At 37.2% G+C, this 21,437-nt stretch overlaps 2 protein-coding genes across 2 annotated transcripts in view; both read right to left on the bottom strand.

Annotated features, from left to right (window-relative positions):
* The window catches only part of LOC133640799 (dynactin subunit 1-like), a 268,257-nt gene that overhangs the window by 10,899 nt on the left and 235,921 nt on the right, over window positions 1–21,437 (bottom strand). The window lies entirely within an intron of this gene.
* LOC133640893 (dynactin subunit 1-like) overlaps window positions 1–21,437 on the bottom strand; it is a 56,459-nt gene that overhangs the window by 10,596 nt on the left and 24,426 nt on the right. The window contains exons 6-12 of the mRNA XM_062034576.1: window positions 18,015–18,032; window positions 13,292–13,312; window positions 9,748–9,927; window positions 3,617–3,814; window positions 3,339–3,543; window positions 3,191–3,269; window positions 2,931–3,117 (exon numbers count right to left, since the gene is read on the bottom strand). Coding sequence (XP_061890560.1) covers window positions 2,931–3,117; window positions 3,191–3,269; window positions 3,339–3,543; window positions 3,617–3,814; window positions 9,748–9,927; window positions 13,292–13,312; window positions 18,015–18,032 — 888 coding nt within the window. The remainder of the gene's footprint in view (window positions 1–2,930; window positions 3,118–3,190; window positions 3,270–3,338; window positions 3,544–3,616; window positions 3,815–9,747; window positions 9,928–13,291; window positions 13,313–18,014; window positions 18,033–21,437) is intronic.

Below are 21,437 nucleotides of genomic sequence, written 5' to 3'. Positions count from 1 at the left end.
GTTGTTTTCTTTGAAGGCGCGTAAAATCACAGCAGCGGAGCAACTTTAGTGCTGCGGGTCTTTGAAGGCACGTAAAACCAAAACCGTACTACCGATCAAAACGCTTTCATCAACTTTGAATCAGAAGGGTTCAATCTCTCTCCTGTAGCAGTTTGAAGCCGAAACGACAAACGCGCTCAGAGGAGATAACGTTTGATGTTTGGTGACCGGTTGTAACAAAAATTTTGTTTTGAAGGAGGGATTGCAAACTTCCTGTTGATTTTTGCTGAAGGATGTCAATCTATGAAATGTAGGTCTAGGTGAGACCTACGTAGAGGTATTTGTTTCATGTCTCTAAGGCGTTCCTACCGGAAGTTACAAGCAGTTTTGTCTGTGTTTTCCTCTGAGAAGCAGTTTTGTCTCTGTTTTATTAAAAAATTGCGCTAGAGCGCAATTTTGAGTTTTGGGTAGGGATGTCCGATAATGGCTTTTTGCCGATATCCGATATTGTCCAACTCTTTAATTACCGATACCGATATCAACCGATACCGATATCAACCGATATATGCAGTCGTGGAATTAACACATTATTATGCCTAATTTGGACAACCAGGTATGGTGAAGATAAGGTACTTTTTAAAAAAATTAGTAAAATAAGATAAATAAATTAAAAACCTTTTCTTGAATAATAAAGAAAGAACAACAATATAAAAACAGTTACATAGAAACTAGTAATTAATGAAAATGAGTAAAATGAACTGTTAAAGGTTAGTACTATTAGTGGAGCAGCAGCACGCACAATCATGTGTGCTTACGGACTGTATCCCTTGCAGACTGTATTGATATATATTGATATATAATGTAGGAAGCAGAATATTAATAACAGAAAGAAACAACCCTTTTGTGTGAATGAGTGTAAATGGGGGAGGGAGGTTTTTTGGGTTGGTGCACTAATTGTAAGTGTATCTTGTGTTTTTTATGTGGATTTAATTTAAAAAAAAAAAAAAAAAAAGATACCGATACCGATAATAAAAAAAACGATACCGATAATTTCCGATATTACATTTTAACGCATTTATCGGCCGATAATATCGGCAGGCCGATATTATCGGACATCTCTAGTTTTGGGGTTCGGTTTTTTTTAGATCGCAATTTCCACCAGTCCCGATGTGTGTGAGAAGTTTGGTGAGTTTTGAAGTATTTTAAAAGGGGTCAAATTACAGGTCAAAGAGGCAAAAATGAGTGTTTTTAGTCATTTTTTGTGTTGAAGGGGAAATTGCCAATTTCCTGTTGTTTTTTGCCCGAGGATGTGAAATTATGAAATGTAGGTCTAAGTCAGACCTACATATAGGTTTTTGTTTCATGTCTCTACGACCTTCCTAGTGGGAGTTACAGGCAGTTTTCTTCCTAGGGGGCGCAATTTTGATTTTTGGGGTTAGTTTTTTTTACTAAAGTGGTTGGTGCACGTTTTTCTATGTGTGTGTCAAATTTGGTGAGTTTTGAAGCATGTTAAGGGGGGCAAAGTAGTGCGCAAAGCTGCGGAATAATAAACCTTACAATAACAATAGTGTCCTTTGTCCATGTATAAAGGACTCCCTGTGGGAGTCCTTTATACATGGTACAGGCGGACCCTAATAAAACCATTTGTCAAATAAGTACAGTCCTCTAGGTGGCGTAGTTAAGAAGGTGGTCTAGAACAGTGGTCCCCAACCAAGCACAAGAAATTTAAAAAAAAAAAAAAAAAATTCTTCTATGAAATCAACATAAAAAGCACAATATATACATTATATATCAATATAGTCTGCAGGGATACAGTCCGTAAGCACACATGATTGTATTAATTTATGTAAAAAAAAATAAATATATATATATGTATATATATTTTTTTTTTTAATGAAATCAACATAAAAAACACAATATATACATTATATATCAATATAGATCAATACAGTCTGCAGGGATACAGTCCGTAAGCACACATGATTGTATTAATTTATGTAAAAAAAAAAAAAAAAAAAAAAAAAAAATTATTTTTTTAAATACACCCCCCCTCCCCCTCTCCCCCCCACCGGTCCGTGGGACAAATTTTCAAGCGTTGACCGGTCCGCAGCGACAAAAAGGTTGGGGACCACTGGTCTAGAACACTCTATGTAGGTCTAAGTCAGACCTACATATAGGGTTTGTTTCATGTCTCTACGACCTTCCTAGTGGGAGTTACAGGCAGTTTTCTTCCTAGGGGGCGCTAGAGCGCAATTTTGATTTTTGGGGTTAGGTTTTTTTACTAAAGTGGTTGGGGCACGTTTTTTCTACAGGCGGACCCTAATAAAACCATTTGTCAAATAAGTACAGTCCTCTAGGTGGCGTAGTTAAGAAGGTGGTCTAGAACAGTGGTCCCCAACCACCGGGCGTACCGGGCCGCACAAGAAATAAAAAAATAAAAAATAAAAAAAAAATAATAATAATAATAATTTTATGAAATCAACATAGAAAACACAATATATACATTATATATCAATATAGATCAATACAGTCTGCAGGGATACAGTCCGTAAGCACACGAGTGTATTAATTTATGTGGGCTCTGTACCGAGGATGTCGGTGTGGCTTGTACAGCCCTTTGAGACACTTGTGATTTAGGGCTGTATAAATAAACATTGATTGATTGATTGAATTTATGTAAAAAAAAAAATATATATATATATTTTTTTTTAATGAAATCAACATAAAAAACACAATATATACATTATATATCAATATAGATCAATACAGTCTGCAGGGATACAGTCCGTAAGCACACATGAATGTATTAATTTATGTAAAAAAAAAAATTTAAAAAATAAATAAATAAAATTATTATTTTTTTTAAATACACCCCCCCCCCCCCCCACTGGTCCGTGGGACAAATTTTCAAGCGTTGACCGGTCCGCAGCGACAAAAAGGTTGGGGACCACTGGTCTAGAACACTCTATGAGTCCTACCTGCTCTTTCAGCTCGTCAACCATCTTTTCTGACAGCGACATTTCTTCCTGGAGTTTCTCCTTCTGGGCCCTCAAAGCATCCAGCTCCGTGTTCTTCTTCTCCGTCTGCTTCTGCAGCTTCACGTGCTCCTGCTTCTCCGACGCCGACAGGTCTCGCATCCTAAAACAAACAGCCGCTCCTTTTCCCGTCCGTGCCCGATGCCCAGGGTGTGCGGCCAGGTGTGGTGGCTCACCTGACCAGGGCTTCCTTCAGTCTGCCGTTCTGCTCCTCCAGCTGCCTGACATGGTAACTGGATGCCGCACCGTCAGAACCTGAGGGAACCATCACACACATTGACTGCTGCTGCTGCTACAATGTACATTTGTGTTTGTCAGCCGTGCCTTTCTCTTCAATCTCGTGCTTGAGGATCTCCAGGTCCATGGTCAGCTCCTCCACCTTCTCCTTCATGGAGTCCACTTCCAACTGCAGAGACTCGGCCCGCTCCTCGGCCATCTCCTTGTCCAGCGTTGCCATCTCGATGGCGTCGGCCGTGTCGGACATCTCCTCCATGTAGTGCTCCTTGGCCTCCAGGGCTTCTCTGGCCTCCTGCAAAGCCACACAGCACACACCTGAGCACCTGCACCTCCACCACATGGACCGTCACCACCACCCTTTTTACCCTTTTGGCCTCCTTCAGCTGCTTCTGGAGCTCGGCCTGCTGCTCCTGCATCTTGCTCCTCCACTCCTGCAGCTGCTCCAGCTGGATCTTGTGCTTCTCCAGCTCCTTCAGCTTGGCCTTGTCCTCCGTGCGCTTCATCTTCAGGGTCTCCAGCTTCTCCTCCAGGTCCTTCACCTCAGCGCGCAGAGCTTCCTCCTCCTGAGGCAGGAACAAGACTGTCATGTCTTTTCCAACACCTTTTCAATCCATGCTCAGCTGCGGCTTCATGACGTCATTCATTTCACACACACACACACACACACACACACACACACACACACACACACACACACACACATTCATGTATTTGTTACCTTCTAGGGACCTGAGAAAAATGCCTCCCTCTTTAGGACCAGCCTTTCTAGATATGTAAAGATTTGTATTTACAACATTAATAATATATACATACTATGCAAATATAAAAAAAGGTAAGCTTTTAGTGTTTTTTTCAAAAAAAAATTTATGTTTTGTTTGTAACTGGTTTTTAATTGTCATTCTATATACATATTTATTTTATTTGTAATACATTTTTGAAATACAAGAACACACACACACACACACACATTCTTGTATTTCTTACCTTCTTGAGACCTGAGAAAAATGCCTCCCTCTTTAGGACCAGCCTTTCTAGATATATAAAGAAGTGTATTTACAACATTAATAATATATACATACTATGCAAATATAAAAAAGGTAAGATTTTAGTGTTTATTTTTTGTTTTGTTTGTAACTGGTTTTTAATTGTCATTCTATATACATATTTATTTTATTTTTAATATATTTTTGAAATACAAGAACACACACACACACACACACACACATTCTTGTATTTCTTACCTTCTTGAGACCTGAGAAAAATGCCTCCCTCTTTAGGACCAGCCTTTCTAGATATATAAAGAAGTGTATTTACAACATTAATAATATATACAAACTATGCAAATATAAAAAAGGTAAGATTTTAGTGTTTTTTATTTATTTTTTGTTTTGTTTGTAACTGATTTTTAATTGTCATTATTCTATAAACATATTTATTTTATTTTTAATACATTTTTGAAATACAACACACACACACCCACACCCACACCCACGCACACACACATTCATGTATTTCTTACCTTCTTGAGACCTGAGAAAAATGCCTCCCTCTTTAGGACCAGCCTTTCTAGATATATAAAGATGTGTATTTACAACATTAATAATATATACAAACTATGCAAATATAAAAAAGGTAAGCTTTTAGTGTTTTTTCAAATTATTTTTTTATGTTTTGTTTGTAACTGGTTTTTAATTGTCATTCTATATACATATTTATTTTATTTGTAATAAATTTTTGAAATACAAGAACACACACACACACACCCACACACACACACCACACACACACACACACACACACACACACACACACACACACACACACACACACACACACACACACACACACACACACACACACCCACACACACACATTCATGTATTTCGTACCTTCTTGAGACCTGAGAAAAATGCCTCCCTCTTTAGGACCAGCCTTTCTAGATATGTAAAGATTTGTATTTACAACATTAATAATATATACATACTATGCAAATATAAAAAAAGGTAAGCTTTTAGTGTTTTTTTCAAATTATTTTTTTATGTTTTGTTTGTAACTGGTTTTTAATTGTCAGTCTATATACATATTTATTTTATTTTTAATACATTTTTGAAATACAAGAACACACACACACACACACACACATTCTTGTATTTCTGACCTTCTTGAGACCTGAGAAACATGCCTCCCTCTTTAGGACCAGCCTTTCTAGATATATAAAGAAGTGTATTTACAACATTAATAATATATACATACTATGCAAATATAAAAAAGGTAAGATTTTAGTGTTTTTTTTTAATTTTTTGTTTTGTTTGTAACTGGTTTTTAATTGTCATTCTATATACATATTTATTTTATTTTTAATATATTTTTGAAATACAAGAACACACACACACACACAAACACACACACACATTCATGTATTTCTTACCTTCTTGAGACCTGAGAAAAAAGCCTACCTCTTTAGGACCAGCCTTTCTAGATATATAAAGAAGTGTATTTACAACATTAATAATATATACCGTAATTTCCGGACTATAAGCCGCTACTTTTTCCCCTCGTTCTGGTCCCTGCGGCTTATACAAGGGTGCGGCTTATTTACGGCCTGTTCTTCTCCGACACCGACGAAGAGGATTTCGGTGGTTTTAGTACGCAGGAGGAAGACGATGACACAATGATTAAAGACTGACTTTTCATATACCGGTAGGCTGGTTATTTTGATAACGTACACGCGAGCACTTTGTATTACTTTGCACCGTTGTATTATTTGTACTCTGCATGAATGCTGTTCGCCATGTCAAAGATGTGAAAGTTTGATTGAATGATTGAAAGATTTATTGTTAATAAATGGGACGCTTTGCGTTCCCAAACAGTCATCTCTGTCCCGACAATCCCCTCCGTGGTAGCAGGAACCCTTATATACTACGGTAATTACACATCAAAACCCTGCGGCTTATAGTCGGGTGCGGCTTATATATGGAGCAATCTGTATTTTCCCCTAAATTTAGCTGGTGCGGCTTATAGTCAGGTGCGGCTTATAGTCCGGAAATTACGGTACATACTATGCAAATATAAAAAAAGGTAAGCTTTTAGTGTTTTTTTTTATTTTTTATGTTTTGTTTGTAACTGGTTTTTAATTGTCATTATTGTATAAAAATATTTATTTTATTTTTAATAAATTTTTGAAATACAAGAACACACACACACACACACACACATTCATGTATTTGTTACCTTCTAGGGACCTGAGAAAAATGCCTCCCTCTTTAAGGACCAGCCTTTCTAGATATGTAAAGATTTGTATTTACAACATTAATAATATATACATACTATGCAAATATAAAAAAGGTAAGCTTTTAGTGTTTTTTTCAAATTATTTTTTTATGTTTTGTTTGTAACTGGTTTTTAATTGTCATTCTATGTACATATTTATTTTATTTTTAATACATTTTTGAAATACAACAACACACACACACACACACACACACACACACGCACACACACATTCTTGTATTTCGTACCTTCTTGAGACCTGAGAAAAAAGCCTCCCTCTTTAAGGACCAGCCTTTCTAGATATGTAAACATTTGTATTTACAACATTAATAATATATACATACTATGCAAATATAAAAAAAGTAAGCTTTTAGTTAATTTTTAAATTTTTTTTGTAATTGGTTTTTAATCTCCATTATTAATTTACAGCAGGGGTCACCAACGCGGTGCCCGCAGGCACCAGGTAGCCCGTAAGGACCAGATGAGTAGCCCGCTGGCCTGTTCTAAAAATAGCTCAAATAGCAACACTTACCAGTGAGCTGCCTCTATTTTTTTAAATTGTATTTATTTACTAGCAAGCTGGTCTCGCTTTGCTCGACATTTTTAATTCTAAGAGAGACAAAACTCAAATAGAATTTGAAAATCCAAGAAAATATTTAAAGACTTGGTCTTCACTTGTTTAAATAAATTCATGATTTTTTTTACTTTGCTTCTTATAACTTTCAGAAAGACAATTTTAGAGGAAAAATACAACCTTAAAAATTATTTTAGGATTTTTAAACACATATACCTTTTTACCTTTTAAATTCCTTCCTCTTCTTTCCTGACAATTTAAATCAATGTTCAAGTATTTTTTTTTTTTTATTGTAAAGAATAATAAATACATTTTAATTTAATTCTTCATTTTAGCTTCTGTTTTTTCGACGAAGAATATTTGTGAAATATTTCTCTAAACTTATTATGATTAAAATTCAAAAAAATTATTCTGGCAAATCTACAAAATCTGTAGAATCAAATTTAATTCTTATTTCAAAGTCTTTTGAATTTATTTGAAAATTTTTGTTCTGGAAAATCTAGAAGAAATAATGATTTGTCTTTGTTAGAAATATAGCTTGGTCCAATTTGTTATACATTTTAACAAAGTGCAGATTGGATTTTAACCTATTTAAAACATGTCATCAAAATTCTAAAATTAATCTTAATCAGGAAAAATTACTAATGATGTTCCATAAATTCTTTTTTTAATTTTTTCAAAAACATTCGAATTAGCTAGTTTTTCTCTTCTTTTTTTCGGTTGAATTTTGAATTTTAAAGAGTCGAAATTGAAGATAAACTATGTTTCAAAATTTAATTGTCATTTTTTTTTCGTGTTTTCTCCTCTTTTAAACCGTTCAATTAAGTGTAAATATCATTAATTATTAATAATAACATAGAGTTAAAGGTAAATTGAGCAAATTGGCTATTTCTGGCAATTTATTTAAGTGTGTATCAAACTGGTAGCCCTTCGCATTAATCACTACCCAAGAAGTAGCTCTTGGTTTCAAAAAGGTTGGTGACCCCTGACTTACAGTATGTCTCTGTATACATATTTATTTATTTTTAATTCATTTTTGCAAAAGTTTTGTCATCACTTGTTCACACCTCCTCATATGGAAGATACTTTTCCTTCTTCATGTCTCAAGGGGAAGAAATACAAGAACACACACACACACACACACACACACACACACACACACACACTAACACACACACACACACACACACACACGCACACACACGTGGTGTATAACACCATCCTAGATCCTGAAATAAACATCGCTGTTAGCAGTCACACGTTTGTTAAAACAACACCTCCAGGTGTCACACCCGCGTCACCATGGCGACATCCTTCTGAGGGCAAAATATCAATTAGGCTCCAGCTGACTTTAAACATCATTGTAATTAAAACAAAAATGAAACTGCAGAAGTCAGGTGCCTCGAGTTGTCCCTTTTCTATACTGCTTGTCCTCATGAGGTCACAGCTGACCTGTCAGAATAATTATATCCAAGTTATCACAAAACTTTGTGTTGCCATGACATCCCTGTTTCTTTGATGTATTGTAATCCACAGAAAGAATTTGTCTTGACCCGAGAACTACAAAGCGGAGAGGAAGCAGGGCCTGACTCCCCTCCAGGCACCTTTTCTTTGAGCTCTTTTACGACCTTTTCTTTGAACCGACCTTTTCTTTGAACTGTTTTGTAACCAAAGGCGATGGCTGTTTACGACCCCTCTCCCTTAGAAACAGCTGTCGCCATGTAATCAGGGAAAGTCCAAATAAAAGGGGAGGCGTACAATCTCTCGCCAGAGCGTGGTGGAGACCGTGCAAGAGCACAGCCCAGACGTTTCTCCTCGATTGAGCCAAATTTAATTCCTTGCTTCTTGTCTTGTTTAATAGATGTCATCAGCGTGTGAACCCGACACCGTCCGAGCTGATGTTGCGCGATGAACATTTCGGGAAAAACGACGCCGGCAAACCTCTTGAAAGATCGGTTCTCGCAGCGCGAGAGGATGAACTCTGCGCGTGTGTTTGACGGACTTTGAAAGTGATTATTTTACTGAAGTCCGAACTATTCAGCCGGTTAGACTTCGCAGACATCGAGGTTCAATTAGAGAACGTACACAAGTCATAAAAACTTTGTTGACATTGCCGCTCGCAGTCTGTGGAACGCTCTCCCTGACCACCTGAGGGCACCACAGACTGTGGATGCTTTTAAAAAAGGCTTAAAAACCCTTATTTTTATTAAAAAATATATTTTTTTAGATATATGCATACTAGTTCTAGCTATTTGACTGTTCTAGTTTTTTTTTTTTTATCATCTTTTTATTTATTTTTAAACTGTAGCACTTTGAGGTTGTTTACTCAATGTAAAGTGCCTTTTACACATAAAATATATTATTATTATTATTGATTTGATCTGTCATTTCCACTTCTTCCACCCAGACGGCGACCGGAACGGAACACTCCGTGCTTGTCATCTCGCATTAAATACCAGAAAAGACCTCCGGCACAAGTGTGACAGGATTTGTATGACGACAAACGCAAACCGACAGCTTTGGCTCGCTCCGAAAATGTATTTATGGGGGCCAGACTTTGGAACGTGATGATCCATCATCATCATCATCATCATCATCGCCTGCAACAAGACCAAAAGGCTGACTCAGCGTCATTTCAAGTCTGATCCTCACCTTGCTGGGGACGGGAGGCGGAGGAGGGTTTCCAGGAGAGTGGAGGGTGGGGATGACCGGGGCGGCTAGAGGGGTCTGGGCCGGTGTGCTGGGCTCGCTGCTGCTCATCTCGCCGGCCGACGCCGAGGCGGAACTGGACGCCTGGCTCTTGCCTGCTGAGCCAGCGGGGCGACTCGTCTGCTGGAGAGCAAAATAGCAAACGTGGTCAATAATGAGGAAATAGAAGAAGTAGTGAGTCCTTTATTCCAGGGGTGTCCAAACTTCCATCCATCCATTTTCTACTGCTTGTCCCTTATGGGGATCTGTGCATCAGACTCTCACACTATTATGTTAGATCCACTATGGACTGGACTTTCTCACTATTATGTTAGATCCACTATGGACTGGACTCTCACACTATTATGTTAGATCCACTATGGACTGGACTCTCTCACTATTATGTTAGATCCACTATGGACTGGACTCTCACACTATTATGTTAGATCCACTATGGACTGGACTCTCACACTATTATGTTAGATCCACTATGGACTGGACTCTCACTATTATGTTAGATCCACTATGGACTGGACTCTCACACTATTATGTTAGATCCACTATGGACTGGACTCTCACTATTATGTTAGATCCACTATGGACTGGACTCTCACTATTATGTTAGATCCACTATGGACTGGACTCTCACTATTATGTTAGATCCACTATGAACTGGACTCTCACACTATTATGTTAGATCCACTATGGACTGGACTCTCACACTATTATGTTAGATCCACTATGGACTGGACTCTCACACTATTATGTTAGATCCACTATGAACTGGACTCTTACACTATTATGTTAGATCCACTATGGACTGGACTCTCACTATTATGTTAGATCCACTATGGACTGGACTCTCACACTATTATGTTAGATCCACTATGGACTGGACTCTCACACTATTATGTTAGATCCACTATGGACTGGACTCTCACACTATTATGTTAGATCCACTATGAACTGGACTCTCACACTATTATGTTAGATCCACTATGGACTGGACTCTCACACTATTATGTTAGATCCACTATGGACTGGACTCTCACACTATTATGTTAGATCCACTATGAACTGGACTCTTACACTATTATGTTAGATCCACTATGGACTGGACTCTCTCACTATTATGTTAGATCCACTATGGACTGGACTCTCACTATTATGTTAGATCCACTATGGACTGGACTCTCACACTATTATGTTAGATCCACTATGGACTGGACTCTCACACTATTATGTTAGATCCACTATGGACTGGACTCTCACACTATTATGCTAGATCCACTATGGACTGGACTCTCTCACTATTATGTTAGCTCCACTATGGACTGGACTCTCACTATTATGTTAGATCCACTATGAACTGGACTCTCACACTATTATGTTAGATCCACTATGGACTGGACTCTCAATATTATGTTAGATCCACTATGGACTGGACTCTCACACTATTATGTTAGATCCACTATGGACTGGACTCTCACACTATTATGTTAGATCCACTATGGACTGGACTCTCACACTATTATGTTAGATCCACTATGGACTGGACTCTCACACTATTATGTTAAATCCACTATGAACTGGACTCTCACACTATTATGTTAGATCCACTATGAACTGGACTCTTACACTATTATGTTAGATCCACTATGGACTGGACTCTCACTATTATGTTAGATCCACTATGGACTGGACTCTCACACTATTATGTTAGATCCACTATGGACTGGACTCTCACACTATTATGTTAGATCCACTATGGACTGGACTCTCACACTATTATGTTAGATCCACTATGAACTGGACTCTCACACTATTATGTTAGATCCACTATGGACTGGACTCTCACACTATTATGTTAGATCCACTATGGACTGGACTCTCACACTATTATGTTAGATCCACTATGAACTGGACTCTTACACTATTATGTTAGATCCACTATGGACTGGACTCTCTCACTATTATGTTAGATCCACTATGGACTGGACTCTCACTATTATGTTAGATCCACTATGGACTGGACTCTCACACTATTATGTTAGATCCACTATGGACTGGACTCTCACACTATTATGTTAGATCCACTATGGACTGGACTCTCACACTATTATGCTAGATCCACTATGGACTGGACTCTCTCACTATTATGTTAGCTCCACTATGGACTGGACTCTCACTATTATGTTAGATCCACTATGAACTGGACTCTCACACTATTATGTTAGATCCACTATGGACTGGACTCTCAATATTATGTTAGATCCACTATGGACTGGACTCTCACACTATTATGTTAGATCCACTATGGACTGGACTCTCACACTATTATGTTAGATCCACTATGGACTGGACTCTCACACTATTATGTTAGATCCACTATGGACTGGACTCTCACACTATTATGTTAGATCCACTATGGACTGGACTCTCACACTATTATGTTAGATCCACTATGGACTGGACTCTCACACTATTATGTTAAATCCACTATGAACTGGACTCTCACACTATTATGTTAGATCCACTATGGACTGGACTCTCACACTATTATGTTAGATCCACTATGGACTGGACTCTCACACTATTATGTTAGATCCACTATGGACTGGACTCTCACACTATTATGTTAGATCCACTATGGACTGGACTCTCACACTATTATGTTAGATCCACTATGGACTGGACTCTCACACTATTATGTTAAATCCACTATGAACTGGACTCTCACACTATTATGTTAGATCCACTATGGACTGGACTCTCACACTATTATGTTAGATCCACTATGGACTGGACTCTCACACTATTATGTTAAATCCACTATGAACTGGACTCTCACACTATTATGTTAGATCCACTATGGACTGGACTCTCACACTATTATGTTAGATCCACTATGGACTGGACTCTCACACTATTATGTTAGATCCACTATGGACTGGACTCTCACACTATTATGTTAGATCCACTATGGACTGGACTCTCACACTATTATGTTAGATCCACTATGGACTGGACTCTCACACTATTATGTTAAATCCACTATGAACTGGACTCTCACACTATTATGTTAGATCCACTATGGACTGGACTCTCACACTATTATGCTAGATCTACTATGGACTGGACTCTCCCTATTATGCTAGATCCACTATGGACTGGACTCTCACACTATTATGCTAGATCCACTATGGACTGGACTCTCCCTATTATGCTAGATCCACTATGGACTGGACTCTCACACTATTATGCTAGATCCACTATGGACTGGACTCTCCCTATTATGCTAGATCCACTATGGACTGGACTCTAGTTAGTGTTGACTTGTTGAAAAGAGTAAAGAGAGAATTACAATAGTTTCATGTTTATAACTATAAGTCCTACACAAAAACGTGGGTAGAACATGTTCAGAGATGTTAGAACCCTGTGAGTTTTCAACACACAACCATGCAAACTAGTAGAAATGGAAGCCCTGCAAAGTCTGAAGAGGGCTCACCTTGGGCCGCCTGGCCGTGGTCTGCAGAGGAGAGGTCAGAGTGCAGGATGAGGTTAAGGAGGAGAGTCGGGGGGGGAGGAAGGAAACAAACAGGCAGGGTTAGTAATTGAAGGCACTGACAGAAAGTTCTAGAAGTTTCATCCTGCTTTTGTGAGAACACCAAAGCAAGCGTTCTGAAATGGTGGAACACCAACGCGTGTTTATGTCCTCTGCTAGCGTGACTTAGCACCGATACATGGCGGATGCCAGCCAGGCCCTCTGCTGGACCACGTGGGTCGGGCCGTTCCGAGCGACTGGCACCGCGGCCGTGACCTGAATGACTGCATTGTGTCCAATGGGACCGGGTCCAGAACGGAACAGAACCAGAGACACGCCAGCTCAGCTGCATCCACGACACCAGGGCGAGTCAACCGCGTGGCGAAGAGGGCCGCAGTTCCAAGAGTCCAAAGGCTCATATTACGTCAGGAAGTGCCTCCGCAGATTATATTTCTTTGAGATTGCAAAGTAAACACATCGGCTTTCACACTGCATTGTCAATACATTCATTGTTCTGCCCTCGCTACTCCTTTCCAGCGTGTGCAGCTAGTTAACAGCATTTAGGAACAGACGCTCCAGGAGTTTAGTTAAACACTGATATTCCTTCTTTCCTCTGTTTTGCATCTGCTTTTTCTCCCTGCTTGCTCTCTTTGTTTTGTCTTGTCTACACTTCGGGGTGCTGGACGGCTGGCAGCGCTTCATAGCAGCAGTCGACCTCCAGGGCCCCAACTCCCCCCCATCTGTTGCGAGTTGTTGTGATTAAATGTAACATGTTTATGTGTGCATGGCATGGAGGGTTTTTTTTCCCCACTCCAGACTAGGCCCCCTTAGGAGCTCAGTCTAGATTGTATTTTTTTACTCATCGTCTTGTCCATCGTTTAACCTTTTTCCCACCTTTTTACGGGGCGCCCGGTGGCGACCCATCAGCGTTCCTGTTCTGTAACCCTGTACATTGTTTGTTTGTCTAATCTTGAACGGGTTTGTGCTGAAAACATAGGCATAAATAACCAACTGGTATGTTAACGTAACATATTATGGTAAGAGTCATTCAAATAACTATAACATATAGAACATGCTATACCTTTACCAAACAATCTGTCACTCCTAATCGCTAAATCCCATGAAATCTTATACGTCTAGTCTCTTACGTGAATGAGATCAATAATATTATTTCATATTTTAAGCTAATGTGTTCATAATTTCACACATAAGTCGCTCCTGAGTATAAGTCGCACCCCCGGCCAAACTATGAAAAAAAACTGCGACTTATAGTCCGAAAAATACGGTACTTTTTAAAGTAATAATTCCTTATTTCAAGCATGAAAAAAATTTGACATTTCTAACAATTTTGAACAGAAATAGTTCATGCACATTCAGATAAATTCTTCAAAATTACATTTTGGCCGGGGGCCGGGCTGTATATATGCGCACTAATTGAGTGAAAGAGCACGCACTTGATGCGATGATGTCATGTTATCCATGGAAAAATGCATTTTTAGACCATATGATTTGCCTGAGCGGCTAGGAGACCCCGAGAGTAACAAGCGCTTGCCTTGTTGCCTTTCCATTAACAACAGTAAATTACTTTTTAGTATAAGTTTGCTGGTTTGAAGAAATGTAATGCCGAGCGCATATCATTATGTCAAGATAATGGCACTAGCAATTACTTCATTTAAGAATATTTTTCAACATATTGAGCAAAAAGGTGTCTTTTTTTTCTACCAAGAAAAGTGCACTTGTTATTAGTGAGAATATACTTATTTTAAGCTATTTTGGGGTTCATTGAGGTGAGCTAATTTTACTTGTTTTGGAAAGTCTTGACAAGCCAAATTTTCTTGTTCTATTGGCAGATAATTTTGCTTACCGTATTTTTCGGACTATAAGTCTCAGTTTTTTTTCATAGTTTGGCCGGGGGTGCGACTTATACTCAGGAGCGACTTATGTGTGAAATGATGAACATGGGATTTAGCGATTAGGAGTGACAGATTGTTTGGTAAAGGTATAGCATGTTCTATATGTTATAGTTATTTGAATGACTCTTACCATAATATGTTACGTTAACATACCAGTTGGTTATTTATGCCTCATATAACGTACACTTATTCAGCCTGTTGTTCACTATCAGTGTTTCCCACACATTCATTTATTTGTGGCGGCCCGCCACGAAAGAATTAAGTCCGCCACAAATAGAATTTAAAAAAAAAATGTATTTATTTTTTTGTCCTGTCCAGCTTCTCAGGCAAATCATATAGTTGATGTAGATGCCCATATAGGCTGTTCAGATTTACTTTACAAAAGAGAAGTGTAGGATACTTCTCTTGTTGCCTTATTTGTATTTGACCACTACTGTTTTCTGTTTATTTGTTACTGACACCTCTGCCTCTGTTTCACTTTATGTTGCTGGTAAATAATATGGTTGTAGTAGTAGGTTAAAGTTAAATTATTTAGTATGCACTAATTAAAGGGGCAGAGCTTTTTGAGACATTTTAGCTTTTATATTTTATAAGATATATTTTTTGTAAGAACCACAATTAATAAATATATTTCAGTGAATAACTTATTGTTCAAATCTGTATATAAATATGTACATAAAGTGTTGTAATTATATTGTAAAATGGATGGACGTTTAAAACAAAACTGTTATTATTAATTAGTACCTATACATTTTTTGAGCCTTTTTAGAGAAAATCATATCATTGTAGTAAATTGTGCAAATTACTGGATGATGTCATGGTGACCATGCCCATAGCCACGCCCCCACCCCCACAGGTATCTTGGCAGTTTATGGGAAACACTGACTATTCTTTATTTATTTTAAATTGCCTTTCAAATGTCTATTCTTGGTGTTGGCCTTTATCAAATACATTTCCCCAAAAAATGTGACTTATACTCCAGTGCGACTTATTTATGTTTTTTTCCTTCTTTATTATGCATTTTTGGCCGGTGCGACTTATACTCCGGAGTGACTTATACTCCGAAAAATACGGTATTTTAAAGGCCTACTGAAATTATTATTTTTTATTTAAACAGGGATAGCAGATCCATTCTATGTGTCATACTTGATCAGTTCGCGATATTGCCATATTTTTGCTGAAAGGATTTAGTAGAGAACAACGACGATAAAGTTTGCAACTTTTGGTCGCTGATAAAAAAAGGCTTGCCTGTACCGGAAGTAGCGTGACGTCGCAGGTTGAAAGGCTCCTCACATTTCCCCATTGTTTACACCAGCAGCGAGAGCGATTCGGACCGAGAAAGCGACGATTACCCCATTAATTTGAGCGAGGATGAAAGATTTGTGGATGAGGAACGTGAGAGTGAAGGACTAGAGTGCAGTGCAGGACGCATCTTTTTTCGCTCTGACCATAACTTAGGTACAAGCTGGCTCATTGGATTCCACACTTTCTCCTTTTTCTATTGTGGATCACGGATTTGTATTTTAAACCACCTGGGATACTATATCCTCTTGAAAATGAGAGTCCAGAACGCGAAATGGACATTACAGTGCCTTTTATCTCCACGACAATACATCGGTGAAGCACTTTAGCTACGGAGCTAACGTTATAGCATCGGGCTTAAATGCAGATAGAAACAAAATAAATAAACCCCTGACTGGAAGGATAGACAGAAGATCAACAATACTATTAAACCATGGACATGTAACTAAGCTTAACAATGCTGTTGCTAACGACGCCATTGAAGCTAACTGAGCAACCGGACCTCACAGAGCTATGCTAAAAACATTAGCTATCCACCTAGGCCAGCCAGCCCTTATCTGCTCATCAACACCCGTGCTCACCTGCGTTCCAGCGATCGACGGAGCGACGAAGGACTTCACCCGATCATAGATGCGGTCGGTGGACCGGAGACGGAGGAAGTCAAGGTGAGGTCGGCGGCTAGCGCGTCTGCTATCCATCTCAAAGTCCTCCTGGTTGTGTTGCTGTAGTCCGCTGCTAATACACCGATCCCACCTACAACTGTCTTCTTTGCAGTCTTCATTGTTCATTAAACAAATTGCAAAAGATTCACCAACACAGATGTCCACAATACTGTGGAATTTTTAAATGAAAACAGAGATTTTTGTATTGGATTCAATGGGGTCCGAATACTTCCGGTTCATCGGATGATACGTCATCATATTGAAACGTTTTCAACCGGAAGTGTGGCGGGAAATTTAAAATGTCACTTTATAAGTTAACCCGGCTGTATTGGCATGTGTTGCAATGTTAAGATTTCATCATTGATATATAAACTATCAGACTGCGTGGTCGCTAGTAGTGGCTTTCAGTAGGCCTTTAAGGTTCATTGAGGTTGGAAAGTCTTGACAAGCCAAATTTTCTGGTTCTATTGGCAGATAATATTGCTTAGTTCAAATAAAATACCCCTCATTTTGTTTTGTTTTTCCCTTGTTTTTGAACACTGACTTGTTGCAGGGTATGAATGAGGTCGATTCCCTCCACTTGCTCAATTGAAAAGTAGCTGGCCTGCAGAAAAAGTGCTCTAATGGTATGAAACTTTCCACCGCCCGTCTTCCGCACGGCGACGGCCAGCCCTACGGCTTCCGGCGCTTTAATTGGATTAGCGCTAACAGCTGTATGGAAATAGCAGCCTCCTAAGCCTGGAAGCAAAGCTGACACAACGGCGTGACATGACCAAACAAACACGTGAGCGTCATGACGGTGGTCTGTACCTTGCGAGGTGCCGGAGTCTGCCTCATCATATTGGCGAGAGACGAGGAGACACAGGAAGAGGCGATGAGACAGGAAGACAAGGACAAACAATCAATCAAAAGGCTGCAAATGGCCGCTCCTTCTCCTTCCTCGTCCTTTCAATCCCAGCGCCTCACTACTCCCCTCTGGGTTGCCAACATCCATCTGACGAGGGAGACGCCTCGCTCGACCTTCCTCCTCCTCGTCCTCCCCCCGCCTTCCCAGCCAATATCCTGCTCCCGCATTACATCACCAGGCGCCCCCCTCTCCCCTTCCCGCCGTCCGCCCACTCGTCGCCACGGCGACCGCAGCGAGGAGGGGGGTGGGGGGGCTGGAAGAGAGTTCGCTGGCCGGCGGAGAGTGACGGAGACGCAAAGAGACAACGTGAAAGGGCGGGCCGGCGGAGAAAATGAGCCGCAACATCACGGATGGATGCGAGCTTCTCCCGTCTCCTAGCAACGGCGAAGCATCCCTGCAGCTACAAGTCATTAAGCTTGTTCATTTTATTGACCCATTATTGGGTTGTGTCGATACCAATATTATGGTACCGGTACCAAAATGCATTTCGATACTTTTCTAATTAAAGGGGGCCACAAAAAATGGCATTATTGGCTTTATTTGAACAAAAAATGTTAGGCTACATGAAACATATGTTTATTATTGCCATTTAGTCCTTAAATAAAATAGAGAACATACTAGACAACTTGTCTTTTAGTAGTAAGTAAACAAACTAAGACTCCTAATTAGTCTATGCAGTAACATATTGTGTCATTTATACACCTTTATGCTAGGTTCACACCAACGGCGCTTTAAAGCGGCATTAAAGCGTAACAAATCGTGATTAAAGCGTGAGGGTCCTAAAGGATGGTGGGAAAGCTTGTAGTGAAGCGGGACATGCGGCAAGTTCGCCAACATTTTTTTAAACGGTTTAAAAAAATTCTGCGCTCTGTCAAGAATGGAATAAAGCGCAGAGAGCGTATCAAAGCGTGACAAAGCTCAGCAAAGCTGGACTCAAAGAAATGCCTTTTATTGTTGTCAACTAGCATAAGAAATGAAAGATAGATATTTATTAAGATGACAAAGAAATAAAAGAAATGAAGATATAAAACATAATATAACGGAGAAAAAAAAGAGAAATTGAAAAAATAAATGAATATAAAAAATAAAAGAAATGCCTTTTATTGTTGTCAACTAGCATAAGAAATGAAAGATAGATATTTATTAAGATGACAAAGAAATAAAAGAAATGAAGATATACAACATAATATAACGAAAAAGAAAGAGAAATTGAAAAAATAAATGAATATAAAAAATAAAAGAAATGCCTTTTATTATTGTCAACTAGCATAAGAAATGAAAGATAGATATTTATTAAGATGACAAAGAAATAAAAGAAATGGAGATATAAAACATAATATAACGGAGAAAAAAAAAGAAATTGAAAAAATAAATGAATATAAAAAATAAAAGAAATGCCTTTTATTATTGTCAACTAGCATAAGAAATGAAAGATAGATATTTATTAAGATGACAAAGAAATAAAAGAAATGAAGATATAAAACATAATATAACGGTAAAAAAAAGAGAAATTGAAAAAATAAATGAATATAAAAAATGTGTGGAAAACAGTATACTGAGTTTTTCACTTTTTTTTTTACTTATTTGTTTATCATATTTCTCTTTTTTTATTACATTATGTGTTTTATCCTGTATATAATAAAACAAAAAGAGAAATCAAATAAATAGATCCATCTAAAAAAATGTGGGGAAAACTTAGTATACTGAGTTTTTCACTTTTTTTTTTTACTTATTTGTTTATCATATTTCTCTTTATTACATTATGTGTTTTATCCTGTATATAATAAAACAAAAAGAGAAATCAAATAAATAGATCAATCTAAAAAAATGTGTGGAAAACTTAGTATACTGAGTTTTTCACATTTTTTTTACTTATTTGTTTATCATATTTCTCTTTTTTATTACATTATGTGTTTTATCCTGCATATAATAAAACACAAAGAGAAATCAAATAAATAGATCAATCTAAAAAAAATGTGGAGAAAACTTAGTATACTGAGTTTTTCAAAAAAAATTTAACTTATTTGTTTATCATATTTCTCTTTTTTATTACATTATGTGTTTTATCCTGTATATAATAAAACAAAAAGAGAAATCAAATAAATAGATAAATCTAAAAAAAATGTGGGGGAAAACTTAGTATACTGAGTTTTTCACATTTTTTTTTAACTTATTTGTTTATCATATTTCTCCTTTTTATTACATTGTGTTTTATCTTGTATATAATAAAACAAAAATAGAAATCAAATAAATAGATCCATCTAAAAAAATGTGGGGAAAACTTAGTATACTGAGTTTTTCACATTTTTTTTTACTTATTTGTTTATCATATTTCTCTTTTTTATTACATTATGTGTTTTATCCTGTATATAATAAAACAAAAAGAGAAATCAAATAAATAGATCAATCTAAAAAAATGTGGGGAAAACTTAGTATACTGAGTTTTTCACATTTTTTTTTACTTATTTGTTTATCATATTTCTCTTTTTTATTACATTGTGTTTTATCCTGTATATAATACAACAAAAAGAGAAATCAAATAAATAGATCAATCTAAAAAAAATGTGGGGAAAACTTAGTATACTGAGTTTTTCACATTTGTTTTTATTTGTTTATCATATTTCTCTTTTTATTACATTATGTGTTTTATCCTGTATATAGTAAAACAAAAAGACAAATCAAATAAATAGATCCATCTAAAAAAATGTGGGGAAAACTTAGTATACTGAGTTTTTCACATTTTTTTTTAACTTATTTGTTTATCATATTTCTCTTTTTTATTACATTATGTGTTTTATCCTGTATATAATACAACAAAAAGAGAAATCAAATAAATAGATCAATCTAAAAAAAATGTGGGGAAAACTTAGTGTACTGAGTTTTTCACATTTTTTTTTACTTATTTGTTTATCATATTTCTCTTTTTTATTACATTATGTGTTTTATCCTGTATATAATAAAACAAAAAGAGAAATCAAATAGATCAATCTAAAAAAAATGTGGGGAAAACTTAGTATACTGAGTTTTTCACTTTTTTTTTTACTTATTTGTTTATCATATTTCTCTTTTTATTACATTATGTGTTTTATCCTGTATATAATAAAACAAAAAGAGAAATCAAATAAATAGATCCATCTAAAAAAATGTGGGGAAAACTTAGTATACTGAGTTTTTCACATTTTTTTTTAAACTTATTTGGTTATCATATTTCTCTTTTTTATTACATTATGTGTTTTATCCTGTATATAATAAAACAAAAAGAGAAATCAAATAAATAGATCAATCTAAAAAAAATGTGGGGAAAACTTAGTATACTGAGTTTTTCA

The sequence above is a fragment of the Entelurus aequoreus genome, linkage group LG23 (assembly GCF_033978785.1).
Source record: "Entelurus aequoreus isolate RoL-2023_Sb linkage group LG23, RoL_Eaeq_v1.1, whole genome shotgun sequence".
NCBI classification, from domain to species: Eukaryota; Metazoa; Chordata; class Actinopteri; order Syngnathiformes; family Syngnathidae; genus Entelurus; species Entelurus aequoreus.
Note: the sequence above shows the minus strand (reverse complement) of the source record. Positions and strands in the feature narration are given on the sequence as shown.